General features: G+C 39.7%; 1 protein-coding gene across 1 annotated transcript; it reads left to right on the top strand.

Moving 5' to 3' along the window:
- Positions 1-18636: 18636 nt before the first annotated feature.
- On the top strand, positions 18637-21090 carry LOC123938595 (nucleolus and neural progenitor protein-like). The gene is made up of 2 exons (XM_046000119.1): positions 18637-20013; positions 20215-21090. Exons 1-2 carry the CDS (start codon positions 18637-18639, stop codon positions 20524-20526), a joined length of 1689 nt encoding a protein of 562 aa, XP_045856075.1. The 3' UTR covers positions 20527-21090.
- Positions 21091-24079: the final 2989 nt, after the last annotated feature.

Consider the following 24079-nt stretch of genomic DNA (forward strand, 5'->3'; position numbering starts at 1 on the left):
CTTGGGTCCCTGGGTGGCTAAGTTGGTTAAACTTCTGCCTTAGGGTCAGCTCATGATCCCAGGGCCCTGATAATGAGCCCTGCATCTGGATTCCTGGTTGGTGCAGTGCCTGCTTAGCCCTATCTTGCTCCCTTTGCTTGTGCTTTCTGTGAAACAAAGAAAATCTATTTTTTAATTTTATTTTTATTCGTTTATTTGTTTATTTACAGCATAACAGTGTTCATTGTTTTGGCATCACACCCAGTGCTCCATGCAGTACGTGCCCTCCCTATTACCCACCACCTGGTTCCTCAACCTCCCACGCCCCCCATGCCCCTTCAAAACCCTCTGGTTGTTTTTCAGAGTCCATAGTCTCTCATGGTTCATCTCCCCTTCCAGTTTCCCTCAACTCCCTCTCCTCTCCATCTCCCCATGTCCTGCATGTTCTTTGTTATGCTCCACAAATAAGTGAGACCATATGATACTTGACTCTCTCTGCTTGACTTATTTCACTCAGCATAATCTCTTCCAGTCCCGTCCATGTTGCGACAAAAGTTGGGTATTCATCCTTTCTGATAGAGGCATAATACTCCATTGTGTATATGGACCACATCTTCCTTATCCATTCATCCGTTGAAAGATATCTTGGTTCTTTCCACAGTTTGGCGACTGTAGCCATTGTTGCAATAAACATTGGGGTACAGATGGCCCTTCTTTTCACTACATCTCTATCTTTGGGGTAAATACCCAGCAGTCCAATTGCAGGGTCAGAGGGAAGCTCTATTCTTAATTTCTTCAGGAATCTCCCCACACTGTTCTCCAAAGTGGCTGCACTAACTTGCATTCCCACCAACAGTGTAAGAGGGTTCCCCTTTCTCCACATCCTGTCCAACACACGTTGTTTCCTGTCTTGCTAATTTTGGCCATTCTAACTGGTGTCAGGTGGTATCTCAATGTTGTTTTTTTTTTCCATTTTATTTATTTTTTCAGCGTAACAGTATTCATTCTTTTTGCACAACACCCAGTACTCCATGCAAAACGTGCCCTCCCCATTACCCACCACCTGTTCCCCCAACCTCCCACCCCTGACCCTTCAAAATCCTCAGGTTGTTTTTCAGAGTCCATAGTCTCTTATGGTTCGCCTCCCCTCCCCAATTTGAATCTCCCTGATGGCTAGTGATGATGAACATTTTTTCATGTGTCTGATAGCCATTTGTATGTCTTCATTGGAGAAGTGTCTGTTCATATCTTCTGCCCATTTTTTGATAGGATTATCTGTTTTGTGTGTGTTGAGTTTGAGAAGTTCTTTATAGATCCTTGATATCAACCTTTTGTCTGTACTGTCATTTGCAAATATCTTCTCCCATTCCGTGGGTTGCCTCTTTGTTTTGTAGACTGTTTCCTTTGCTGTGCAGAAACTTTTGATCTTGATGAAGTCCCAAAAGTTCATTTTTTGCTTTTGTTTCCTTGGCCTTTGGAGACATATCTTGAAAGAAGTTGCTGTGGCTGATATCGAAGAGGTTACAGCCTATGTTCTCCTCTAGGATTCTGATAGATTCCTGTCTCACGTTGAGGTCTTTTATCCATTTCGAGTTTATCTTTGTATACGGTGTAAGAGAATGGTCAAGTTTCATTCTTCTACATATAGCTGTCCAGTTTTCCCAGCTCCATTTATTGAAGAGACTGTCTTTTTTCCATTGAATATTTTTTTCCTATTTTGTTGAAGATTAGTTCACCATTGAGTTGAGGGTCCATATCTGGGCTCTCCACTCTATTCCACTGGTCTATGTGTCTGTTTTTATGCCAGTACCACACTGTCTTGGTTATCACAGCATTGTAGTAAAGCTTGAAATCGGGTAACATGATGCCGCCAGTTTTGTTTTTGTTTTTCAACATTTCCTTAGCAATTCGGGGTCTCTTCTGATTCCATACAAATTTTAGGATTCTTTGCTCCAGCTCTTTGAAAAATACCGGTGGAGTTTTGATCGGAATGGCATTAAGAGTATAGATTGCTCTAGGCAGTATAGACATTTTAACAATGTTTATTCTTCCAATCCAAGATCATGGAGCAGTCTTCCATCTTTTTGTGTCTTCTTCAATTTCTTTCATGAGTGTTCTGTAGTTCATCGAGTACAGGTCCTTTACCTCTTTGGTTAGGTTTATTCCCAGGTATCTAATGGTTCTTGCTGATATAGTAAATGGAATCGATTCCCTAATTTCCCTTTCTGTATTTTCACTGTTGGTGTATAAGAAAGCCACTGATTTCTGTACATTGACTTTGTATCCTGCCACGTTACTGAATTGTTGTATGAGTTCTAGTAGTTTGGGGTTGGAGTCTTTGGGGTTTTCCATATAAAGAATCATGTCATCTGCGAAGAGAGAGTTTGACTTCTTCCTTGCCAATTTGGATACCTTTTATTTCTCTTTGTTGTCTGATTGCCTTTGCTAGAACTTCTAATACTATGTTAAACAAGAGTGCTGAGAGTGGGCATCCTTGTCGTGTTCCAGATCTCAACGGGAAGGCTGCAAGCTTTTTCCCATTGAGGATGATATTTGCTGTGGGTCTTTCATAGATAGATTTTATGAAGTTCAAGAATGTTCCCTCTATCCCTATACTTTGAAGCGTTTCATCAGGAACGGATGCTGGTTTTGTCAAATGCTTTTTCTGCATTAATTGAGAGGACCATGTGGTTCTTCTCTCTTCTCTTATTGATTTGTTCTATCACATTCATTGATTTGCGAATGTTGCACCAACCTTGCAACCCAGGGATGAATCCCACCTGGTCATGGTGGATAATCTTTTGAATGTGCTCCTGGATCCTGTTTGCTAGGATCTTGTTGAGAATCTTTGCATCCATATTCATCAGTGATATTGGTCTGAAATTCTCCTTTTTGGTAGGGTCTTTGCCTGCTTTGGGGATCAGGGTAATGCTGGCTTCCTAAAAAGAGTCTGGAGGTTGTCCTTCTGCATCAATTTTTTAAAACAGCTTCAGGAGAATTGGTGTTATTTCTCCTTTTTTTTTTTTTTTTTTTTTTTTTTTTTGCCAGCTTCACAGCCCCCTGAATTGGGCCTTCAGCTCTGGTTTTTTTTTTTTTTTTTTTTTGAAAGTTTGGTAGAATTCCCCAGGGAAGCCATAAGGTCCTGGGCTCTTGTTTTTTGGGAGGTTTTTGATCACTGCTTCAATCTCATTCCAAATATCGGTCTATTCAGGTTGTCAATTTCTTCCTGGTTCAATTTTGGGAGTTTGTAGCTTTCCAGGAATGCATCCATTTCATCTAGGTTGCTTAGCTTATTGGCATATAACTGTTGGTAATAATTTCTGATGATTGTTTCTATTTCCTTGGTGTTCATTGTGATCTCTCCCTTTTCATTCATCATTATTAATTTGGGATTTCTCTCTTTTCTTTTGGATTACTGTGGCCAATGGTTTATTGATCTTATGGATTCTTTCAAAAAACCAGCTTCTAGTTTCATTGATACGTTCTACTGTATCTCTCGTTTCTACCTCATTGATCTCTGCTCTAATCTTGATTTTTTCCCTTATTGCATGTGGAGTTGGTTTGATTTGTTGTTGATTCTCCAATTCTTTAAGGTGTAGAGACAGCTGGTGTATTCTGGATTTTTCAATGTTTTTGAGGGAGGCTTGGATGGCTATGTATTTCCCCCTTAGAACCGCCTTTGCTGTATCCCATACGTTTTAGACCGAGGTGTCTTCATTTTCATTGGTTTCCATGAATTGTTTAAGTTCCTCTTTGATCGCCTGGTTGATCCAAGCATTCTTAAGCAAGGTGGTCTTTAGCTTCCAGGTGTTTGAGTTCCTTCTGAACTTTTCCTTGTGATTGAGCTCCAGTTTCAAAGCATTGTGATTGGAGAATATGCAGGGAATAATGTCAGTCTTTTGGTATCGGTTGAGTCCTGCTCTGTGACCCAGTATGTGGTCTATTCTGGAGAAGGTTTCATGTGCACTTGAGAAGAATGAGTATTCTGTTGTTTTAGGGTGGAATGTTCTGTATACATCGATGAGGTCCATCTGGTCTAAAGTTTCATTCAATGCTCTTATTTCTTTATTAATTTTCTGCCTCGATGATCTGTCTATTTCTGAGAGAGGTGTATTAAGATCTCCTGCTATTATTGTATTCATATCAATATGACTCTTTATCTTGATTAATAGGTTTCTTATGTAATTGGGTGCTCCCATATTGGGGGCATAGATATTCACAATTGTTAGATCATCTTGGCGGATAGTCCCTTTAAGAATTATGTAGTGTCCTTCTGTATCTCTGACTACAGACTTTAGTTTAAAATCTAATTTATCAGATATGAGAATCGCTACTCCAGCCTTCTTTTGAGGCCCATTGGCATGAAAGATGCTTCTCCATCCCTTCACTTTCAGTCTGGGTGTATCCTTAGGTTCAAAATGGGTCTCTTGTAGACAACATATGGATGGGTCCTGTTGTTTTATCCAATCTGCAACCCTATGTCGTTTTATGGGTCCATTGAGGCCATTCACATTGAGAGTGATTATTGAGAGATAGGTTTTTATTGACATCGTGTTGCCTTTGAAGTCTTTCTTTCTGTAGATTCTTTCTATATTTCTGTTCAATGATATTCTTAGGATTTTTTCTCTTTTATAGGACCCCCCTTAATATTTCCTGCAGTGTCGGCTTGGTGGTTGCATAGTCTTTTAAGCCTTGCCGGTCTTGGAAACTCTTGATCTCTCCATCCATTTTAAATGTCAGTCTTGCTGGGTAGAGTATTCTTGGTTGCTTGTTCTTCTCATTTAGTACTCTGAATATATTTTGCAAGCCCTTCCTGGCTTGCCAGGTCTCTGTGGAAAGGTCTGACGTTATTCTAATGGGCTTTCCTCTGTACATAAGGAGTTTTTTTTTGTCCTAGCTGCTTTTAAGAGGGTCTCTCTTGAAACATAATTCCTCATTCTAACTATAAGGTGTCGTGAGGACTTTCGAGAATTTAAAATCTTGGGAGGAAATCTCTCTGCCTCTAGTACATGAACGTTGTTTCCATTCGTGAGATTGGGAAAATTTTCATAGACAACTTCTTCCACTCTATCTTCTAGACTTCTTTCTTTTTCCTCCCTTTCAGGGATTCCAATAATTCTGATGTTGGAACATTTCATGGCATCGTTTATTTCCCTGATTCTGTTTTCGTGGCTTCTGAGCTGTTTGTTCCAGGCTTCCTCCTGATCCTTTCTCTCTATCTGTTTGTCCTCCAGATCATTAATTCTATCTTCTGTCTCAGTTACCCTAGCTTTTAGAGAATTTAGATTAGATTGGAACTCATTGAGAGCATTTTTAACATCATTCTTGTTGGCTTTCAGTTCTGCCCTAACATTGTGAACATCATCAATAGCCATTAGCTCTGTTGCAGAAGGCCCATCCTCTGTATTTTTCTTCTGTTGTGTATACCTCCTCCAAGTCATTTTGGAAAGAGAAGACTGAGCAGATGCAGCTTGACTTATCAATTGTGGTGCAATCAATGTGCACCTTGGAACGCTTCTGTGCAATCAGGATTCCCCACCCAAATGAGAGAAAAAAGAAAAGAAAAAGAAATAGAGAAGAAGAAAGAAATAAAAGTGGAAAGAAAAAAGTAAAAAAAAAAGAGAGACATAGGAAAGAAAGGGAAGATAAATGAGAAGGCTCAGCCCAAATGGGCAACAAGGTAAGATTATAAAGTATACAAACAAAAACAGACAAACAAAAAGTCTGATAAAAATATATGACAAGACAAAAAAATATATATATATATAAGCAAAAAAAAAAAAAAAAAAGGGAAGAACCTCATCAGAACGAACTCCAAGTATAAGATTTATATATTATCAGGACAAACACAAATTCACAGAAACACTGACAGAAGGAAAAATTGGGAGAGTGGTTATAAATTCTCAGTGTGGGTGAGGAAGGTTATTTTGATTCTTCCTGAAGGTATCTTGATGTTTTTGTTAAGGGACTCAACTTTCCTAAGTTACAGGGGGATTAGAAACTGGTTTGCCTATAGGGGTAGCATTGATTGGGGAAAGGGGATTTCCTTGAAGTTTAACTCTATGTGTATAGTAGAAAATAAAAATTAAAAAAGAATAAACTAGACTAAACTAAGTTAAAATTAAAAAAGAATTAAAAATTAGAAAAGCAAAAGAAAAATACGGGTGTATGTATCAAAAAGTTCAGGTTAGAAGGTTATTAAAGAATTTGATGTACTGGACATCTCAGTGTGGTGGTAAATAGGTTAAAAAATTATCTGTATGTATGAAAAAAAGAACCAGAATATTGGTAAAGAGTTAAAAATAAAAGTTGTATTTATGAAGTAGTGGTGGTTGTTCTCTTGCAGTCTTTTTTTTTTTCTTCTTCCTTCCTGATTGGTTTTCTGGGGGAGGGGCCTGCCACGTGGGTTTTCAGACAATGATGTTCCCTGAGTTAGGTCCTCCCGTTCCCCTCAAGGGGGTGAGCTCTGAGGAAACTGTTTTTTTCATCCTTTTGTTCTCTGGGGGTTTTTATATTCTTTCATCTGCTTTCTCTCGCCTTGACAGCTTTTGATGGTTTTTGGAGGTTTAGAGGAGAGCAAACTGCACCCCGACCTCCCTCTCAGAGAGAAGCCCCAGAATGTTTTGGAAAAGCTGCTGGCTGAGTTGGTTCTGAGTCACTATCCCTGGGGATGCAGGAGCTCCTCGTTGTACTCAAAACCAGGGCAGTTGTGGCTGTCTAGGCAGCTCCAGACTGCCAGAGAGGTTCCGAGCAGAGATCGCACACTGAGATTTTCCCACTGTCCCGGGCTGGGAATGTCTGGTTTTTCTGGATGCCAGAGCTCCAGGCTAGCGCCTATGAGCATGTATCCCAAGGGAGGGTGTGGGATGCCCGCGTTTCAGGATTGCCATCTGGCCAGGCTCCCAGCTCCTCACGGGAGCCAGACCCCACTTGTTCTCAGGCGCGCTGGCGTTCAGGCACACTGGCGGCTGAGGGACGGAGACCTGATTTCTCCGCCGCACTCTCTCTGGCTCAGCGCTAGAGGAGGCTGTCCTGGGTCAGGGGACTTAGGTCCCTGACCCTAACTGCCCAGTTTCCCACTATTACTCCCCTCCGATCCTTTGCTCTTTGTTTTTTGAGTGCTTTCAACCAGACTCCAAGTTAATGCTGGTCCCCAGAAGCAGAGCACTGTGGAGTTGGGGTATTACTTTCCAATTGGTCACCTCTGGTGGCTCCCTCCCCCTTTTGTTTATCTTCCGATATCAGTCCGAGGCTCCCAGTCTGCTTTACCTGCCACTGGCGTCTTCTGCTCCTGTGGAGATCCAATGTGTATAATTCTGATCTCAGGCTGATTTCATGGGTGGTCGGTGTTCTTTGGTAGGTAATCAGCTCACTTTAGGGTACAGGTTGAAATGGTGCCTCTTCCTACTTCCCCGCCATCTTGACTCGACCATCTTTTTTTTTTAAAGTTAATTGAAAATATAAGTAAAAATAAGAAAATGAAATATAATTTTCTTTGCCTGTCATTAATTTTCCAGTGCAGTAATAATGACAGTAATATTAATAGAGCAAAGTTGGATACTTTATTAAAACAAATGAGTGTACTGAAATTTTTGGGAACAAAATCCCTGAGAAATGCAAGGATGACATTTGTATGGATAAAAAATGTATGATGGTTACTATGCTGATTTTAGTGGCAATGGTGAAGATGGTAAAGAAAATATCACAGCTACTGTGCATGGGTCACTCATGCCACTCAGATTTGACACATCCAGTATAAATATCCCATTTAGTCTTGTCATTTTTTTTTGCTTTTTATTCAGATTTATTTAGGTATAATTGACAAAAATTTCATGTATATAAGGTACACAGTTTCATTTAAGAATTTCTCTCAACTCCCATCTCCTCTCCATCTCCCCATGTCCTCCACATTATTTGTTATGCTTCACAAATAAGTTGTCTTCTTTAACAGAAACTGTTGTGGAAACATTAGAAGGCATGAAAAATTTCATGTATGACTCATTGCAGAGATACTGTAGGGAAATGTGCTTGGCTGGACTCCAGAGGATTGTCCTCTCGGCAACCTGATACATTCTAGGGAAGTCATTTAATAATACCGTAAAATCTAAATAATGGATAGCAATGCAAAATAATTATCTATGGGCATGCAGATACAAGTATGAACAAATTTTTCAAAGAACTGAGGTATGCTTTGTGCAGCCAGTAGGTTCATGGTCGTCCTGTGGAAAAAGTTCTGCTAGGTCTTTTAGAGATCTCTTCCCCCATAGGTGGGTAAAGAAGTTTATTTTGATAAAATTCACACAAAAGTATGACAGAGTTCTTGAAAAGAGAAGAAAAAACCCAAATTTATATGAAAATTGGTGATTTTTGTTTTTTACATTCAGATGCTTATTAAAGTTTAGTCTGATATGTCTTATAAAATTTTAGGGAAAATGATAGAAATTTCTTTGTTAAAGGCGCATTCTGGTTGCAACTATGCAATAATCAGACAAAATGGATTGTCACCAGACTTATTTAGTGATCTGAATGATCTTTTTTTGAGATTCATTTGCTTCAGAGGAAAATTCTATTGTCTGGTATCTAGAGAACATATTTCTAGATTTGCCAATGGATCATATATAGCTTTAACTAAATTACTTCTCATCACATGGGATCCACATTTAATCTTTATGATAATGATCCTATATTTGAAAAATCACTTTATTCTGTAAATATGTGAATCAATAAGGTGAGAGGTTTTTCAAGTATTATTTGCAATTGAATAAGAACATTGGAAACCTAGGAAAAAGAATATCTGTAATATTGATAATGCTTATTAAATTATATTAAGCTAAATTCAAAATGGTAATATGCAAATTATGTATAACTTACATTATATTGAGGATTTTCTCATTATGATGTAGGAATAAACTGAATATATACATTTACAAAGCAACTTATAGGGGAGAAATAAAGAGGAGGTTGATTTTGTAAGCAAAACCATGTAGGGCAACTTTGGTATTGGGGTAGGACATGAATCAGAGTTCATTGAGAGGATCTGGAAGTGATGTGTGTATTCTCTACACTACTGATCAAAGCTGTATTATTGCAGGGAACAAGAGAAAATAAGATTAAGACTAAAATAGATAGGAAAAAAGAAATATCTTGTAATGACAATATAGAAGATACAAAGAAATTTATTGAGGCATAGATAACTTGTATAAATTCTTGACTGTTTCATCTCTGGTACATTTTTAATTAATAGGTTTAATACTTTTCTTTTAATTTCTATTTAGTTTTGAGCGTTAAAATGACCAATTTTTTTCATAATTGTTGCCTAAAATATTTAGTGCTAATATAGGATTCTTTTAAAATACAAATTTAATGTATAAATATCTGCATCTATTTACCATCTGTGTTAAGACAGGAAATCCAATGAATTCCCTTAAATTTCTGAAACTTGATTTATCATCAGCAACTCTCTGTATTCATATTGATGGTTGTCTCAACCTCAGGAGACTTTGGTCAGGAATAAATAAAATAAATGCCTGGCATCAATCTCACATATGGTAGGTTCCATCCTGGGGAGATGGTCAATAGAAGTGTATAGTCCTATCCTCTCTGCCATGTATGGACCTTTTTCAGATTCAACCCTTCGTTCTCGAACTGACTAAGAAACCATCTCTTTCCCTTTTACTCCACTCCCTATTGAAAGTAATGTTGATGCCAGACCCAAAACTTTGAGTGAAATTTAAATGATTGAAGCAGATACAAATCTTTTACAAAGTAAATAGATTGGCTTCCATAATGCCATTGGGTAAAATTAAAATAATGGAGGAATAATCTAATTATTTTACATGAAAATATAATTCTTCACATTAGAGTTTGGAACCAGATCTGGTTCCAAACTGAATCAGATATCAATATATAAAGTGGCTTCTGTGTCAGATGCAGTACCTCTTTAACTATAAACACAACCAGCTTTCCCAGTTTTTCCTCTGCAAGTTGACAGTGACCACCCAATAATTGAAAATCAACTGCTTCACATAGACCCAGAACCCTGATGTAGGTATTTCCCAGTAGATTAGGAGATGCACATCTGCAATAATTTGAGTACATGTAAATTACTAAGTGAAATAACTTTTTTTTATGACTTTAGTATATTATTCCAAGAATGCATGGACATTGCATCAACAGACCATAGGATAAATTGATGGTCCCACAACTTATGCCTCTTGACACCCGAGGCAGATACTTCAAACCCATTTACAATTTTTACCAGTACTTCATTTTTTTAAAAGATTTTATTTATTTAACAGGCGGAGATCACAAGTAGGCAGAGAGAGGAGGAGGAAGCAGGCCCCCTGCTGAGCAGACAACCTGATGCAGGGCTCCAACCCAGGACCCTGAGATCATGACCTGATCCAAAGGCAGAGATTTTAAACCACTGAGCCACCCAGGGCCCCCCTTCCTCAGTTTTTTAAAATAATACACTCATCTCTCATCTTGATTCCTAAATCCTAATTACCATACCATGATTTATAACTCAACCAATGCAAAGTTAAATGTGTCTAGAAATCACAATGCACAGATTTGAGGCCTCAGGACCACAGAGGGGCACAGACATGTTAGGGTCCGTGATCAAAGGAACGAGACTGACACAAAGCGAAAATCAAGCAAAGTTTTATTTCGCGCCATGCATCAGAAACCAAACTGCATCAGAAACCAAACTGCATCAGAAACCAAACTGCATCAGAAACCAAACTGCATCAGAAACCAAACTGCATTAGAAACCAAACTGCATCAGAAACCAAACTGCATTAGAAACCAAACTGACCAGTAGGTGCCTGAGTCTTGCTGGGGACCACTGCCTCCCAGTCGCTGGGGTCCCTCCTGGAGGCTCCCTGCCTCACCCTCACAGTACCACAGACCCACTTCCGGCGTGGCTGCACTGTTGGCTCCTGAGAGTCTGCTCCTAATGGTGGCACTGCCCGAGGTGGTGTGGCTGCTTGTGGCGGCGCTGCTGCTGATACTCTGGCTCAGGGTGGCGTTGTTCACTGCAGCGCCGCTGCCGCTGCTGCTCTGGGTGGTGCTGCTTGCGGTGGTGTCGCTGCCTGCTGCTGCTCTGGGCGGTGCCACTCGCATGGCACCGCTGCCGCTGCTGCTCTGGTGCACGGGGTGGTGCTGCTCGTGGTGGCGCCGCTGCCCCTGCTGCTCTGGGCGGTGCACCGGGTGATGCCGCTTGAGAATCAAACCGACCGGTCGGGGCCATCTCTTATGCAGAAGTGATGACAAGGATGCCACTCCCGATGACAAAGAGGCGAGGATGACAAGGACAACAACCCCGACAACACAGACTCTGCTCCCCATGATGCCACTCCAGCAAGGCCACTCCCCGGATGAAGCCACACACTGGACGAGGCCGCTTCCAACGATGAAGAGGCCGCTCCAGACGAGGCCGCTCAAGGACAGGGCCGCATGCCAACGAGGCCACTCCCCAGAATGACGCCGCTCTGGCGAGGCCGCTCTGGACCAGGCCACTCCAGCAAGGTCACAGCTCGGAGCGGTGAGGCCCCTGGCAGCGGGGCCACAGCTGGGGCAGCGAGGCTGCTGGAGGCGGCGAGGCTGGTTGCGGTGGGGCTGCGGCTCAGGGCAGCGAGGCCACTGGCAGCGGGGCTGTGGCTTGGGGCAGCGAGGATGCTGGAGGCGGTGAGGCTGGTCACCGTGGGGCTGCGGCTCAGGGCGGCAAGGCCCCTGGCAGTGGGGCTGCAGCTGGGGGCGGCGAGGCCGCAGGCCGCGGGGCCGCGGCTTGGGGCGGCACTGCTCCCGATGACCCCGATGCTATCACTCCTATGACTACCCTAATGGCTCCCAAAGGCTACCCTAACGGCTACTCTAACGGCTCCCAAAGGCTACTTTAACAGCTACTCTAACGGCTCCCAAAGGCTACTTTAACAGCTACTCTAACGGCTATTCTGCTATTCTGCCATTCTAACTCCTCCCACTTCTCCAACGGCTATTCTAACACCTCCTACTTCTCCCCCCACCCAGCCTCACAGACTGACCTTTATAGAGGTGGTTGAGCCCGGCCCACAGACAGGTGGCCAATGAGAGTTCAACTCACCACAGTTAATATATGCGTACCCCACTGATTGGATATGGCTTTCTGGCCTGGCCCGCCGCTATATCCGGGGTTTACAGTTCTTCTGCCTAATCAGGCCCCTACAGACATAGGTGCTGATATGAAGGTGGTGGGTAGAGTATTGGAGAGAGGCCCAGGACAGGAGGAATGAGTAGGGGCTTGCTATAGGGAGGGGCAGGGAACAGGGCAGAGAAGTCAAGGAAGAGCAGGACGAGCAGTGACTGAACTGCCATCTCTCTCCACACTGCAGCCTGTGCTGTTGCCAAGCTTCTATAACTGCCCCAGGACATCACAATGCCTTCTTCCTGTGATGTCACCACCATGCAAAGTAATCACTATGCCCTGGCCAATCATCAGGGATTTCTCAGATTAGCCTCATTCAGGTGACCAATCACCAGACAGGTCAGCTGACCAGTTATTGTTGGCTTTCTCAGTTTCACCCCTGACTTATATTATCACCTGGAAACCATGTTTTAAAGGAAAACATGTAAACTGTCCTTCAAGATGAAAAGTTAATATTTGAGCTGTATTTATACTGAAGGTCATGGTGAGGCTGAAAGTCTCAACCAATGCAAAGCTAAATGTGTCACTTAGAGGCACCATTAATTAAAACACTTACCTGGATATTAATGAAGAAATTGGCCGTTAGACCCCATGAAGATCACAGTTGTGGGTAACTCAGACCACATGGCAAAAGAGCAAATGCTACTCTCAACTCATCCATCACGGCTTAAATATAAGTGTAGAAAATAACAGGCATTATGTCTGGTTCATAGTAATAATAAAATGGAGAGATCATGACCAATGTAAAAGAAACAGAGAATACTCAGAAGATATTACCAGCAACTATACAGCAACAAATTAGGCTATTTGGAAGAAATAGATGCATTCATGGAAACTTGCAATCTACCAAGTCCAAAACAGGAAAAAATAGATAATCTGAGCAGACCCAAAACCAGCCCAAAAATTGAAGCAGTTATCACAAATCTCAAAAACAGCAACAACAACAACAACAACAACAACAACAACAACAAAACTAGATTCCAGAGCGAGATAGCTTCCCAGGGGGATTTTACCAAACATTGAAAGAATAAATCATACCTCTTCTACTGAAGCTGTTTCAAAAGAAAGAAAGAAAAAGAAATGGATGGAAAATGTCCAAACTCATTTTATGAGGCAACCATTAGCTTGATCCAAAAAACAGACACCCCACTGGAAAGGAGAATTACAGACCAATAATCTTGATGAACAGGAATGACAAAATACTCAGCAAGATACTAGCCAATAAGATCCCATGGAATGTTAAAAGAGCTATTCATAATGAAGGGAGATCAATTCCTGAGATGCAAGGAATGTTCAACCTAGACAAGTGCATTGATGTGATAGATCATATTAACAAAAGAATGACAAGAACCATATCATCCTCTCAACTGATGCAGAAAAATCATTTGGCAAAATACACCATCCTTTCCAGATGAAAACTCCTCAAAATATAGGGTAAGAAGGTATGTTTCATAAAAGCCATCTCTGAACAACCCTCAGCAAATGTCATTCTCATTGGGAAAAATCTGAGAGCTTTTCCCTTTGGGTCAGGAACATGACAGGGATTCCCATTCTCACCACTTTTGTTCAACAGAGTATTAGAAGTCCTAGCCTCAGCATTTGTACAAAAAAAAAAAAAGATAATGGATTCAAACTGGCAAAGAAGTCACTCTCTCTTTGCATATGACAATATACTTTATGAGAAAATCCCAAAAGACTCCACCCCTTAATTACTTGAACTGTAACAGCAATTCAGCAACATGAAGGACTCAAAACGAATGCACAGAAATCAGTTGCTTTTCTATATACTAACAATCTGAATAGAGAAAGAGTAGGGTTTCAATTTCATTTACTATAGCATTCAAAACCATAAAATACCTATTAATAAACCTAATCTAAGAGGTCAAGGATCTGTACCATAGAAACTACAGAAGACTTATGAAGGAAACTGAGGAAGACACAAAGAGGTGGAAAAACTACTATGCTCATATATTGGAAGAAAAAACATTGTGAAAACATCTAAGCTGCCCAGATCAATCTACACATTCAATGCAATCCCTATCAAAATAAACTTGATATTCTTCCCAGAGCTAAAACAAGCAATCCTAAAATTTGCATGTAGCCATAAAAAACCCTAATTGCCAGGGGATTGTTGAAAAAGAATACCAAAGCCTGGGGCATCACAATTTCCGTTTGCAAGCAAGTTTGCAAAGCTGTGATCATCAAGACAGCATGGTAGTGACACAAAAACAGATGTATCACTCAATGGAATAGAATAGAGAGCCCAGAAAAAAAAAAAAACACCTTGACTTTAAGGACAACTGATCTTTAATAAAGCAGGGAAGAATATCTAATGGAAAAAAAGGCAATGTCTTTGATAAATGATGCTTGGAAAATTGGACAGTCACATGCAGAAGGATGACACTGGCCCATTCTCTTATACCACATGTAACAAAAAAATCCAAAATGGATGAAATTCCCCAATGGGAGAGAGGAATCCTTCAAAATCCTAGAGGAGAACCCCAGGCAGCAACCTCTTCAACCTCAGCCACAGTAACTTCCTGCAACACAGGTCTCTAAAGGCAAGGGAATCAAAAGAAAAATGAACTACTGTTTCTCAAGATAAAAAGCTTCTGCACAGCCAAGGGAACAATCAACATAACTTCTGATGGGGACAAGATATTTGCAAATGATATATTCAATAAGGAATTAATAGCCAAAATAAAGAAAGAAGTTATACATGAGAGACATAATATTCAAAATCTGAATAAATATATTTGTTTACCCACTGAATAAACTTTAACTCAACTATTAAAACAGCTACACAAATTATCAGAACTTGTTTCTAAATTTTGTCCTAGAGATATGATGAGCAATTGCTATTTTAATGTTACTCATATCTCAGTGAATGAGACATGAGAATTGCATTCAATTCTCACACCGAGTGAGTTTATGAGTGAATACACTCATAAAACAACAAGTATTCTCCTTAATCTCCAAAGATGTCCCCAGATCATGAGTCTTTATGGAGTTATCTAAAATGGCAAGAGCAGGGATGAGAGCAAAGTATACATAGTGGTTTGAAAAATAGTCTATTCAGAAAAATGACTTCATTGATAGGATGATGGGAGGACCGATATCAGCTTGAGAAACCAGTATGTTTGTAACTATGCATAATAACAAAGGGTACATGTCTTATGCGTATTTTTATTGTTACTTATCATTTAAATGCTTAAGATAATTTTGATTAGCATTAATAAAGAAACTATTTAATAAAATATTAGAATTAAGAATTGATAGATTTTTTAAAGATTTTTTTATTTGACAGAGAGAGATCACAAATAGGCAGAGAGACAGGCATAGAGAGAGGGAGAAGCAGGCTCTCCACTGAGCAGAGAGCCCAATTCAGGGCTCTATCTCAGGACCCTGAGATTATGACCCAAGCTGAAGGCAGAGGCCTAACCCACTGAGCCACCCAGGGACCCCAACAATGGAGAGATTTAAGCATTTAATTAACAATGGCCAGGGCGCCTGGGTGGCTCAGTGGTTTAAGCCGCTGCCTTCGGCTCGGGTCATGATCTCAGGGTCCTGGGATCGAGTCCAGCATTGGGCTCTCTGCTCAGCAAGGAGCCTGCTTCCCTCTCACTCTCTCTGCCTGCCTCTCTGCCTACTTGTGATCTCTGTCTGTCAAATAAATAAAAAAAAATCTTTAATTAACAGTGGCCATTCAAAGGAAAATCTTATTTTGCTAAAGTCTATTAAAATATCCATATTTTACAGATTTTATATATTTCATATTTTCATATAGATATATAATTAAATGTTAAAAAGTAAATAAATTTTTACATACTTGTGTGTTTAAAAAAATGAAGCTCTCTTTAAGCCTTAGACATAACATTATAGAATTCTTGAAAGAACTGTTGTTGTACCTTGTATTCTACTGTAAAATGGTAGTAAATCTAGTGGAATTGATATTTTAATCAATGGCTGACATCTACAATCATCAATGCACTTCTTTTCTCTATTTATGGTAAATTAAACTAAGGTCTACACTTAATACTATATTCATGTAAATACGGTCACGAAATAATTATAATTCTCTGACAAAATACATAGCACATCTATGAATGGTAATGGACCTGCAAATGTGAGAATTTGTCCAAACCAAGGTATTTTTTTTCATACCAAGGTATTTTTAGTAAAATAATTGAATTTGAAAGAGGCATATTATCACTGACTGGTACAGCTAAGATGAGATAAGTGAAAAGTTCCTGTGGTTTAAATTAACTCCTAAGACTATGATCTTTTAGAAAATGTGGGTATTGGTTTTTTCTGTGTGTTTTTTTCCGCTTTCCTTCTTAATCAAGACTGTAGTGTTGTAAATCTGCCTCACAAAATACATCCTAAGAATGTTTATTAAAAAAATGAAAACAAAAACAAAACAAAACAACAACAACAACAACAAAAAAAACCACTAAGCCTCCCCCTGTTATTTCCAGTGTCCCATTATTCCTGGTGCTGTCATGCACCCCTTCCATTTCCCCACCAGTCCCATCACCCGCAGGTAAAGGTGCCACAAATCCCACTCCCAGCCTACCCAGGCTCCAAAGGATGAGCTGCAAGCCAATGGCAGTGCTGGAGCCCAGACCTGGAAGAGCCTGTTGCTGCTGGGAGAAGGGCGGCGTCCCACGGGTGGCCCAGAAGGAAGAGCCTCCATGGTTACCCCTGAAGTCAGGCTACCTCGCAGAGAAGGAGGCGCCCTGGGAGGGGGGAGGCCGCCAAGACGGGCTAGGCTGCGCCCTCTGACAGGGAGGCCGCCTTGGTCCCCTGCTGTATGTCTCCCCCAAAGGCCAGGGACCAGCCCTGCACTAACCCAGCAGCGAGAGACCCCAAGAAACAAGAAGAAGCACTTTTCCTTTCAGAAGTCTTTCTGGTGGAGGGGCTTCTCCTTCAGGAAGAGCAGCGAGGCCACAGGAGAGCGGGAGAGCTCTCAGGGGCCATGAGACCCTCCACTGAAGGCCAGAAGGACCAGGCCTCCAGGGGCAGGAGCACAGCTTCAGCTGCCACAGAGAAGGGGCTGGTCTCTGGGTGGAGCAGGTGGCAGGCCAGGCGGGAGGGGCAGCTGGGTAGGAGGGGGCAGCTGGGTTAACCCACAGGAGCCCAACATCAGGAAGGGAACAGACTGGTCAGCTTGGTCAGCCTGCGCAGCCCCTGCACTGGCGACCCAACGGAGTACAGTCCAGAAACCCCCCAGTATAGTCAGCAGAGGAAAAGGACCTGATTGTTGAGATAATCCAGGAACTTTTCTCCCTCTTTGTTTGTTGCAGGGGTGCCAGCTACTGGTTTTGGAGAACTTGTCTACAACCAGGGATCGATTTTAAAGCTTTGTTTTGTGGTGTTTTGGTTTGGTTTGTTTTTTTTTTTTTACTTTTTATTAAGTGGAGAATTTGTTTGCCCTCCTTCCCTACAGATTCCCTCATAAAGCTCTCTGTTACCACCATTCCAACAAGTCAAGGAAAGTTTAAACACCTTCCTCTGCCTTGGTTTTCCTTTGTTTTTGTTTTTGTTTGCATCAGTTTAAAGTTTTTTACATACTTTGCATCTTTATTCAAAAATGTAAACTTTTTCTATGTGCAGGCCCATATATGAAGGAAATGGGTGGGCCCAAAGGGATAGGATTATTTTTTTAACACAAATTTTACCCGATTTTACTGCTTTCTGTATTTAACTATGCTATTAAAAAAATTGTCTTCAGGACACCTGGGTGGCTAAGTCAGTTAAACTTCTGCCTTAGGCTCTGCTCATGATCCCAGGCCCCTGATAGTGAGCCCTGAATCTGGCTCCCTGGTTGGAGGGGTGCCTGCTTATCCCTCTCCTGCTCCCTTTGCTTGTGCTTTCTGTCAAATAAGTAAATACAATATTTTTTAAAGTTAACTTAAAAAATAAGTAATAATAAAAATATAAAATAAAAATTTATTTGCCTATCACTAACTGTCCAGTGGAGTAATAGTTACATCTGTGATAGCAAAGTAGGATGCTTTGTGAAAATCAATGAGTGTTTTGAAACTTTTTGGGAACAATGTCCCTGAGAAATCCAAAGATGATATGTGTATGGATAAAAATGTATGATAGTAACTATATTGATTTTAGTGGCAATAGTGAAGATAGTAAAAAATATCACAATTAGTGTGCATGGGTCACTCATGCCACTCAGATTTGACATATCCAGTATAAATTATATAATTCAGTCTTGTCATTTTTTTGTTCATTTTTCTTCAGATTTGTTTAGGAATAATTGACATGTATATATATATATATATATATATATATATGTGTGTGTGTGTGTGTGTGTGTGTGTGTGTGTGTGTGTGTGTGTGTGTATACACACACACATATACATATGGTGCACAGCTTTATTTAAGATACTTACACTTTCGCGCTTCATTAGGTCTCGCCGAGCTCCGCCCTTCCGAGCCCCTCCCCCGTCTCCCGAGATGGCTACGGTGCACCCGGGCCTGGAGCCGTGGAACCGCGTGAGAATTCCGAAGGCGGGGAGCCACAGCGCTGTTACCGTACCGGACCCCGACGCAGCTCTAGATCTTTGTGTTGCAGCTGTAATTAGAGAATGCTGTCTTGTTACACTGTCACTGAAGAACCAAATCTTAGATGCAGAGACAGATGTGCTATGTGCAGTCCTCTACAGCAATCACAACAGGATGGGCCGCCACAAGCCCCATTTAGCCCTCAAACAGGTTGAACAATGTTTAAAACGTTTGAAAAACATGGATTTGGAGGGTTCAATTCAACATCTGTCTGAGTTGTTTTCTTCCAATGAAAACCAGCCTGTAAATACCAAGGCATGTGTCATTCCTAGCCAACCAGTGGTTGAGCTGGTGCTCATGAAGATTTTGGGAGCCTGCAAGTTGTTACTTCGCTTCTTGGACTGTTGCTGCAAGACATTTCTCTTGACTGTGAAGCACCTAGGCTTGCAAGAATTCATTATTTTAAACCTTGTGATGGTTGGGCTGGTGAGCAGGTTATGGGTTCTCTATAAAGGTGTTTTGAAAAGGCTGACGTCTTTATATGAGCCATTGTTTGGATTGCTTCAGCAGGTCTCTAGGATTCAACCACTGCCTTACTTCAAAGATTTTACTTTTCCTTCTGATATTGCTGAGTTTTTAGGACAGCCCTATTTTGAGGTCTTTAAGAAAAAAATGCCTACAGCTTTTGCAGCTAAAGGAGTAACTAAATTGTTAAATAAACTGTTTTTATCAAAAGAGCAATCACCAAGGTCTAGTCAAGAAACTATACACAGAATTTCCAAAAAAGCTAAACAAATGAGGATCAATACACAGAATAATGTGGATCTTGGAAAGCCAATAAAGAATAAGAAAGTCTTCAAAGAAAAGTCATCAGAATTTGATGTGAGAGCTTTCTGCAAACAGCTGAAACACAAAGCTACTCAGGAGACCAACTTAAAATGTTCTCAGTCCAAACTAAAGGCAACCAAACATTCTTGTCAGAAAGCAACAGGAACTCCCTGTGCCAAAAGTTTTGTGCAGAGATTTCGAGAGGCTGAAAGTTTTACTCAACTCGCTGAAGAAATCCGAACAGCAATTTTGTGGTGCAGGAGTAAAAAACTCAAGGCTCAGGCCTCCTTTCTGGGTAACAAACTTCTTAAAAGTAACCGGCTTAAACATGTGGAAGCTCAAGGGTGTAGTCTGCCAAAGAAATTAGAGTGCATAAAAACATCTATTTGCAACTGCCTTCTTCGTGGCTCAGGAATCAAAACTTCAAAGTGTCATGTGAGACGAAGAAGATCTCAGAATAGATTTTTACTGGAACAGAGGAAACTACAGAGAAAGTTGCAGTTGACTCTTTCTTTCTTTTTTTTTTAAATGTTTTTTTTTTATTTATTTGACAGAGAGAAATCACAACTAGGCAGAGAGAGGAGGAAGCAGGCTCTCCGCGGAGCAGAGAGCCCGATGCGGGGCTCGATCCCAGGACTCTGGGATCATGACCTGAGCCGAAGGCAGAGGCTTTAACCCACTGAGCCACCCAGGCGCCCCCAGTTGACTCTTTCAAAGGAAATTCAGCCATCCTCTCAAGGGAATCAGAATGCTACAGATAGCAGTAAATGGAGACTCTCGCAGTATACAGTTCAGAGAAATGATCTCTCCCCTAACAGTAAACTTCTCCTGAGTAGCAGAATTTCAAATCCTGTCATACAAACTAAAGAGAAACAAATTCAAGAAAACCTTACAGGAAGAACTGAAAATGAAACTGATTCATGGACAGTACTGCAAATGAACAAACATAATGCATCAGGAACCATTAAGGAGACAGATGACATTGATGATATTTTTGCTTTAATGGGAGTTTAGATGCTCATTTGTGAGACATTTAAGTACTTAACAAACTGATCTGGTGTTCTGCTGTTTTATGTGGAATTGCTGAAAAAAAAATCTGGAAAGACTTGGGAGTACCACTTGGACTCAAAGAGGAGCTGCTTTAGTGTGACATTGTACAGCAGTTCATTTCAGTTCAATAAACATTTATAGTAGCTCTGTGTCATTTAACTGACAAGTATTTGAATATTAAATAGTCAAATTTTGAATGTGACTTTGTGCCAGGGGTTTAGATGAAAAAAAAATCTACCATATCCTGTCCTTGAAAAGCAGATATAATTCCTTGATTAAACCTGGTGGGTCCCTGAAAAACAGAATAATTTTATGATTTACCAGGGAATTAAGAACTGAGTAATTAGGTTTATAAAACCCTACCCTGTGCCTTAGGATGTATATAGGGAGTCAAGGAGTGCTTAAAAAGTCCCTTTGGTCTTAACTGACTCCGTTGTAGGTAAGTCCATCTTTGAACAACCATATTTGTAGCTTCTAATGATTGTGCTGTCTTGATTATAAATTAGAATTGATCATCACAAGGGTCTAAAAAGTTTTGCCACTAACTATATTCTCAGGGACTGGTCACTACCATTATTTTACTTCATTTGTTCACCTTATCTCACAGGAGGGCAAATTAAAATGCTTTTGGAGTTCTCTAAAAAAAAAAAAAAAAAAAAAAAGATACTTACACTTTCCAGTATTTCCAGTAATCACTACAAAGCGCATATCCACCAATTCACTTAGCGTGTGTGTGTGTGTGTGTGTGTGTGTGTGTGTGTGTATGAATACTACCAACTGGTGAGATCCATAGTAACAGAAAATTTCCAATATACAATTTTGTTAACTACATATAAATTGCTCTAAATAGGACTTATTCAACATGTACACTGGCAACTTAGCATTTCACCCACATCTTCCCATTTCTCCCTGCCTTCAGTCACTGACAATTGCCATTCTACTCTTTACTTTTAAAGATGGACTACTAGATTTCATATACAATTGTATTTATTGTAAGTGTCTTTCTGTGTTTGGCTTATTTCACTTCTCTTAAAGTCCTCCAGGTTCATAAATGTTGCTCTTATTTCATTTTTCCATTTATTTGTCAATGAACATGTAAAATTAATTTCCATATTTTATCCATTATGATCACACCGCAATAATGATTACAAGAGTAAAGTATAGCTTCAAATTTGATTTCATATCATTTTGCTTCCTTTGGGTATATATCCAGAGGTGGGATTGTTGGAATATATAGGAGTTTTACTTTTAACTTTTTGAAGAACTTCTATACAAATTTCCATAAAGGCTGTAGTAATATATAGTCCAATCAATAGTGCTCAAGTGTTGTGTTTTCGCCACTTTCTCTCCAAAACTCATTATTATTTTTGTTTTTTTTTACTTTTTTTAAAAGATTTTATTTATTTATTTGACAGAGAGAGATCACAAGTAGGCAGAGAGTCAGGTAGAGAGAGAGAGAGAGAGAGGAAGAAGCAGGCTCCCTGCTGAGCAGAGAGCCTGATGCGGGACTCAATCCCAGGACTCTGGGATCTGACCTGAGCCGAAGGCAGAGGCTTAAACCACTGAGCCACCCAGGCGCCCTATTTTTTTTTTCAGTTATTAAGTACAGGCATTCTAGGAAGTGTGAGATCATATCTCATGATTTTGATCTGCTATACTTATGAGATAAAGGTCAGAGAGTTGGATTCACTAATCCATATTGACATTTCTAGTAAGTGACAGCTAGCATTAGATTTAGCATTGGCTCCTAAAATCTGCAGCTTGTTTTGCAATAAAAAAATAAACTTCTTTTCAATATGAATCCAAAGTCATAGTATATACTGGTGAATCAGATATAACTCCATATATCTACCTACTTACCTATTTATCAGTGCTGATTTGCTATTGTGATATTTCATGAAGGTATATATATAGAAGCACACAGATATATGCACATACAAATACTGTGCATTTTAGATCTCTGTGTACAATAAAATTCTTCAGATTACAAGCTCTATATCTATCTAAACAAATGAACATACACATTATTAAATATTTAAGAAGCACATTAATTCCTAAGTCACTAAAGCATTTTGACCTCTGTACTGTTTGTCCATTTTAATAGAAACTGTTGTGAAAATATTAGAAGGCATGAAAAAGTCCATGTACGAAATTGCAGAGATACTGTAGGGACCTGTGCTGGGCTAGATTCCAGGGGATTCTCCTCTCAGTAATCTGATTCATTCTAGGAAAGTCATTTCATGATACTGTAAAATCTATATAACTAATAGCAATGCAAAATAATTATCTATGGACATACAGATACAAGTATGAACACATTTTCCAAAGAACCAAGGTAGACTTCGTGCAGCCAGTACTTTTAAGGAATTCCTGGAGAAAAAGATCTGATGGGTCTCTTAGAGAACTCTTCCCCTATAGGTCCATAAAGAACTTTAATTTGGTAAAGTTCACACAAAAGTATGACAGGGTTCTTGAAATGAAAAGAAGCAATCCAAATTTATATGAAAACTCGTGGCGATTTTTTTTTTTTACATTCAGATGATTATAAAAGTTTAGTCTGAGAATTCTTAAAACATTTTAGGCAAGAAACTAGAAATTTCTTTATTAAATGCACATTCTTTTCCCAACTATGCAATAATCGACAAAAATGATTGCGTCCAGACTTATTTAGTGATCCCAATGATCTTTCTTTGAGGTTTGTTTGCTTCAGAAGAAAATTCCTCATTGTCTGGTATCTAGAGGACACATTTCCAGATTTACACTGGATCACTATATAGTTTTAACTAAATTACATCTCATCACCTGGAATTCACATTTAATCTTTATTGTAATGATCTTATATTTGAAAAATCGCTTTATTCTGTAAATATGTGCATCAATAAAGTGAGAGGTTTTTCAAATTTTATTTGCAATTGAATACAAACATGGAAAACAAGGAAAATAATATATGTAATATAGATAATGCTTATTAAATATTCTTAAACTAAAATAAAAATGGTAATATGCAAATTATTTATAAATACCATTATTTAGAGGAACTTTCTCATTATAATGGAGGAATAAACTGAATATATGCATTTACAAAGCAATTTACAGAGGAGGTAATAAAGAGAAGGTTGATCTTTGTAAGCAAACCACCTAGGGAATCTTTGGTATGGGGGCAGGACATGGGTCAGAGTTCATTGAGAGGATCTGGAAGTGATGTGTCTATTTTCTACACTGGTGATTAAAGTTTTATGGTTGCCAAGAACAAGAGAAAATATGATTCAGACTGAAAATGAGAGGAAACAAGAAATTTCTTGAAATGACAATATAGAAGCATTAAACCAATTTACTTAGGCTTAAATAATGTGTATGTATTCTTCACACTGTTTCATCAATAGTACATTTTTAATTAATAGCTTTTAAATTTTCTTTTAATTTCTATTTAGTACTGAGTAGTTAAAAATAACCATTTGTTATTTCCTAATTGTTGCCTAAAATATTTAGTGTTATGATAGGATTCTTTTAAAATAGA

Source organism: Meles meles, chromosome 3 (assembly GCF_922984935.1).
Source record: "Meles meles chromosome 3, mMelMel3.1 paternal haplotype, whole genome shotgun sequence".
In the NCBI taxonomy this organism is placed as follows: Eukaryota; Metazoa; Chordata; class Mammalia; order Carnivora; family Mustelidae; genus Meles; species Meles meles.

What these genes read in the sequence shown, in the direction of transcription:
- LOC123938595 (XM_046000119.1), top strand. Translation starts at nt 18,637, where the DNA reads ATGGCTACGGTGCACCCGGGCCTGGAGCCGTGGAACCGCGTGAGAATT. An exon ending in AACTACAGAGAAAGTTGCAG is followed by an intron (nt 20,014 to 20,214) that starts TTGACTCTTTCT and finishes AGGCGCCCCCAG; the next exon opens with TTGACTCTTTCAAAGGAAAT.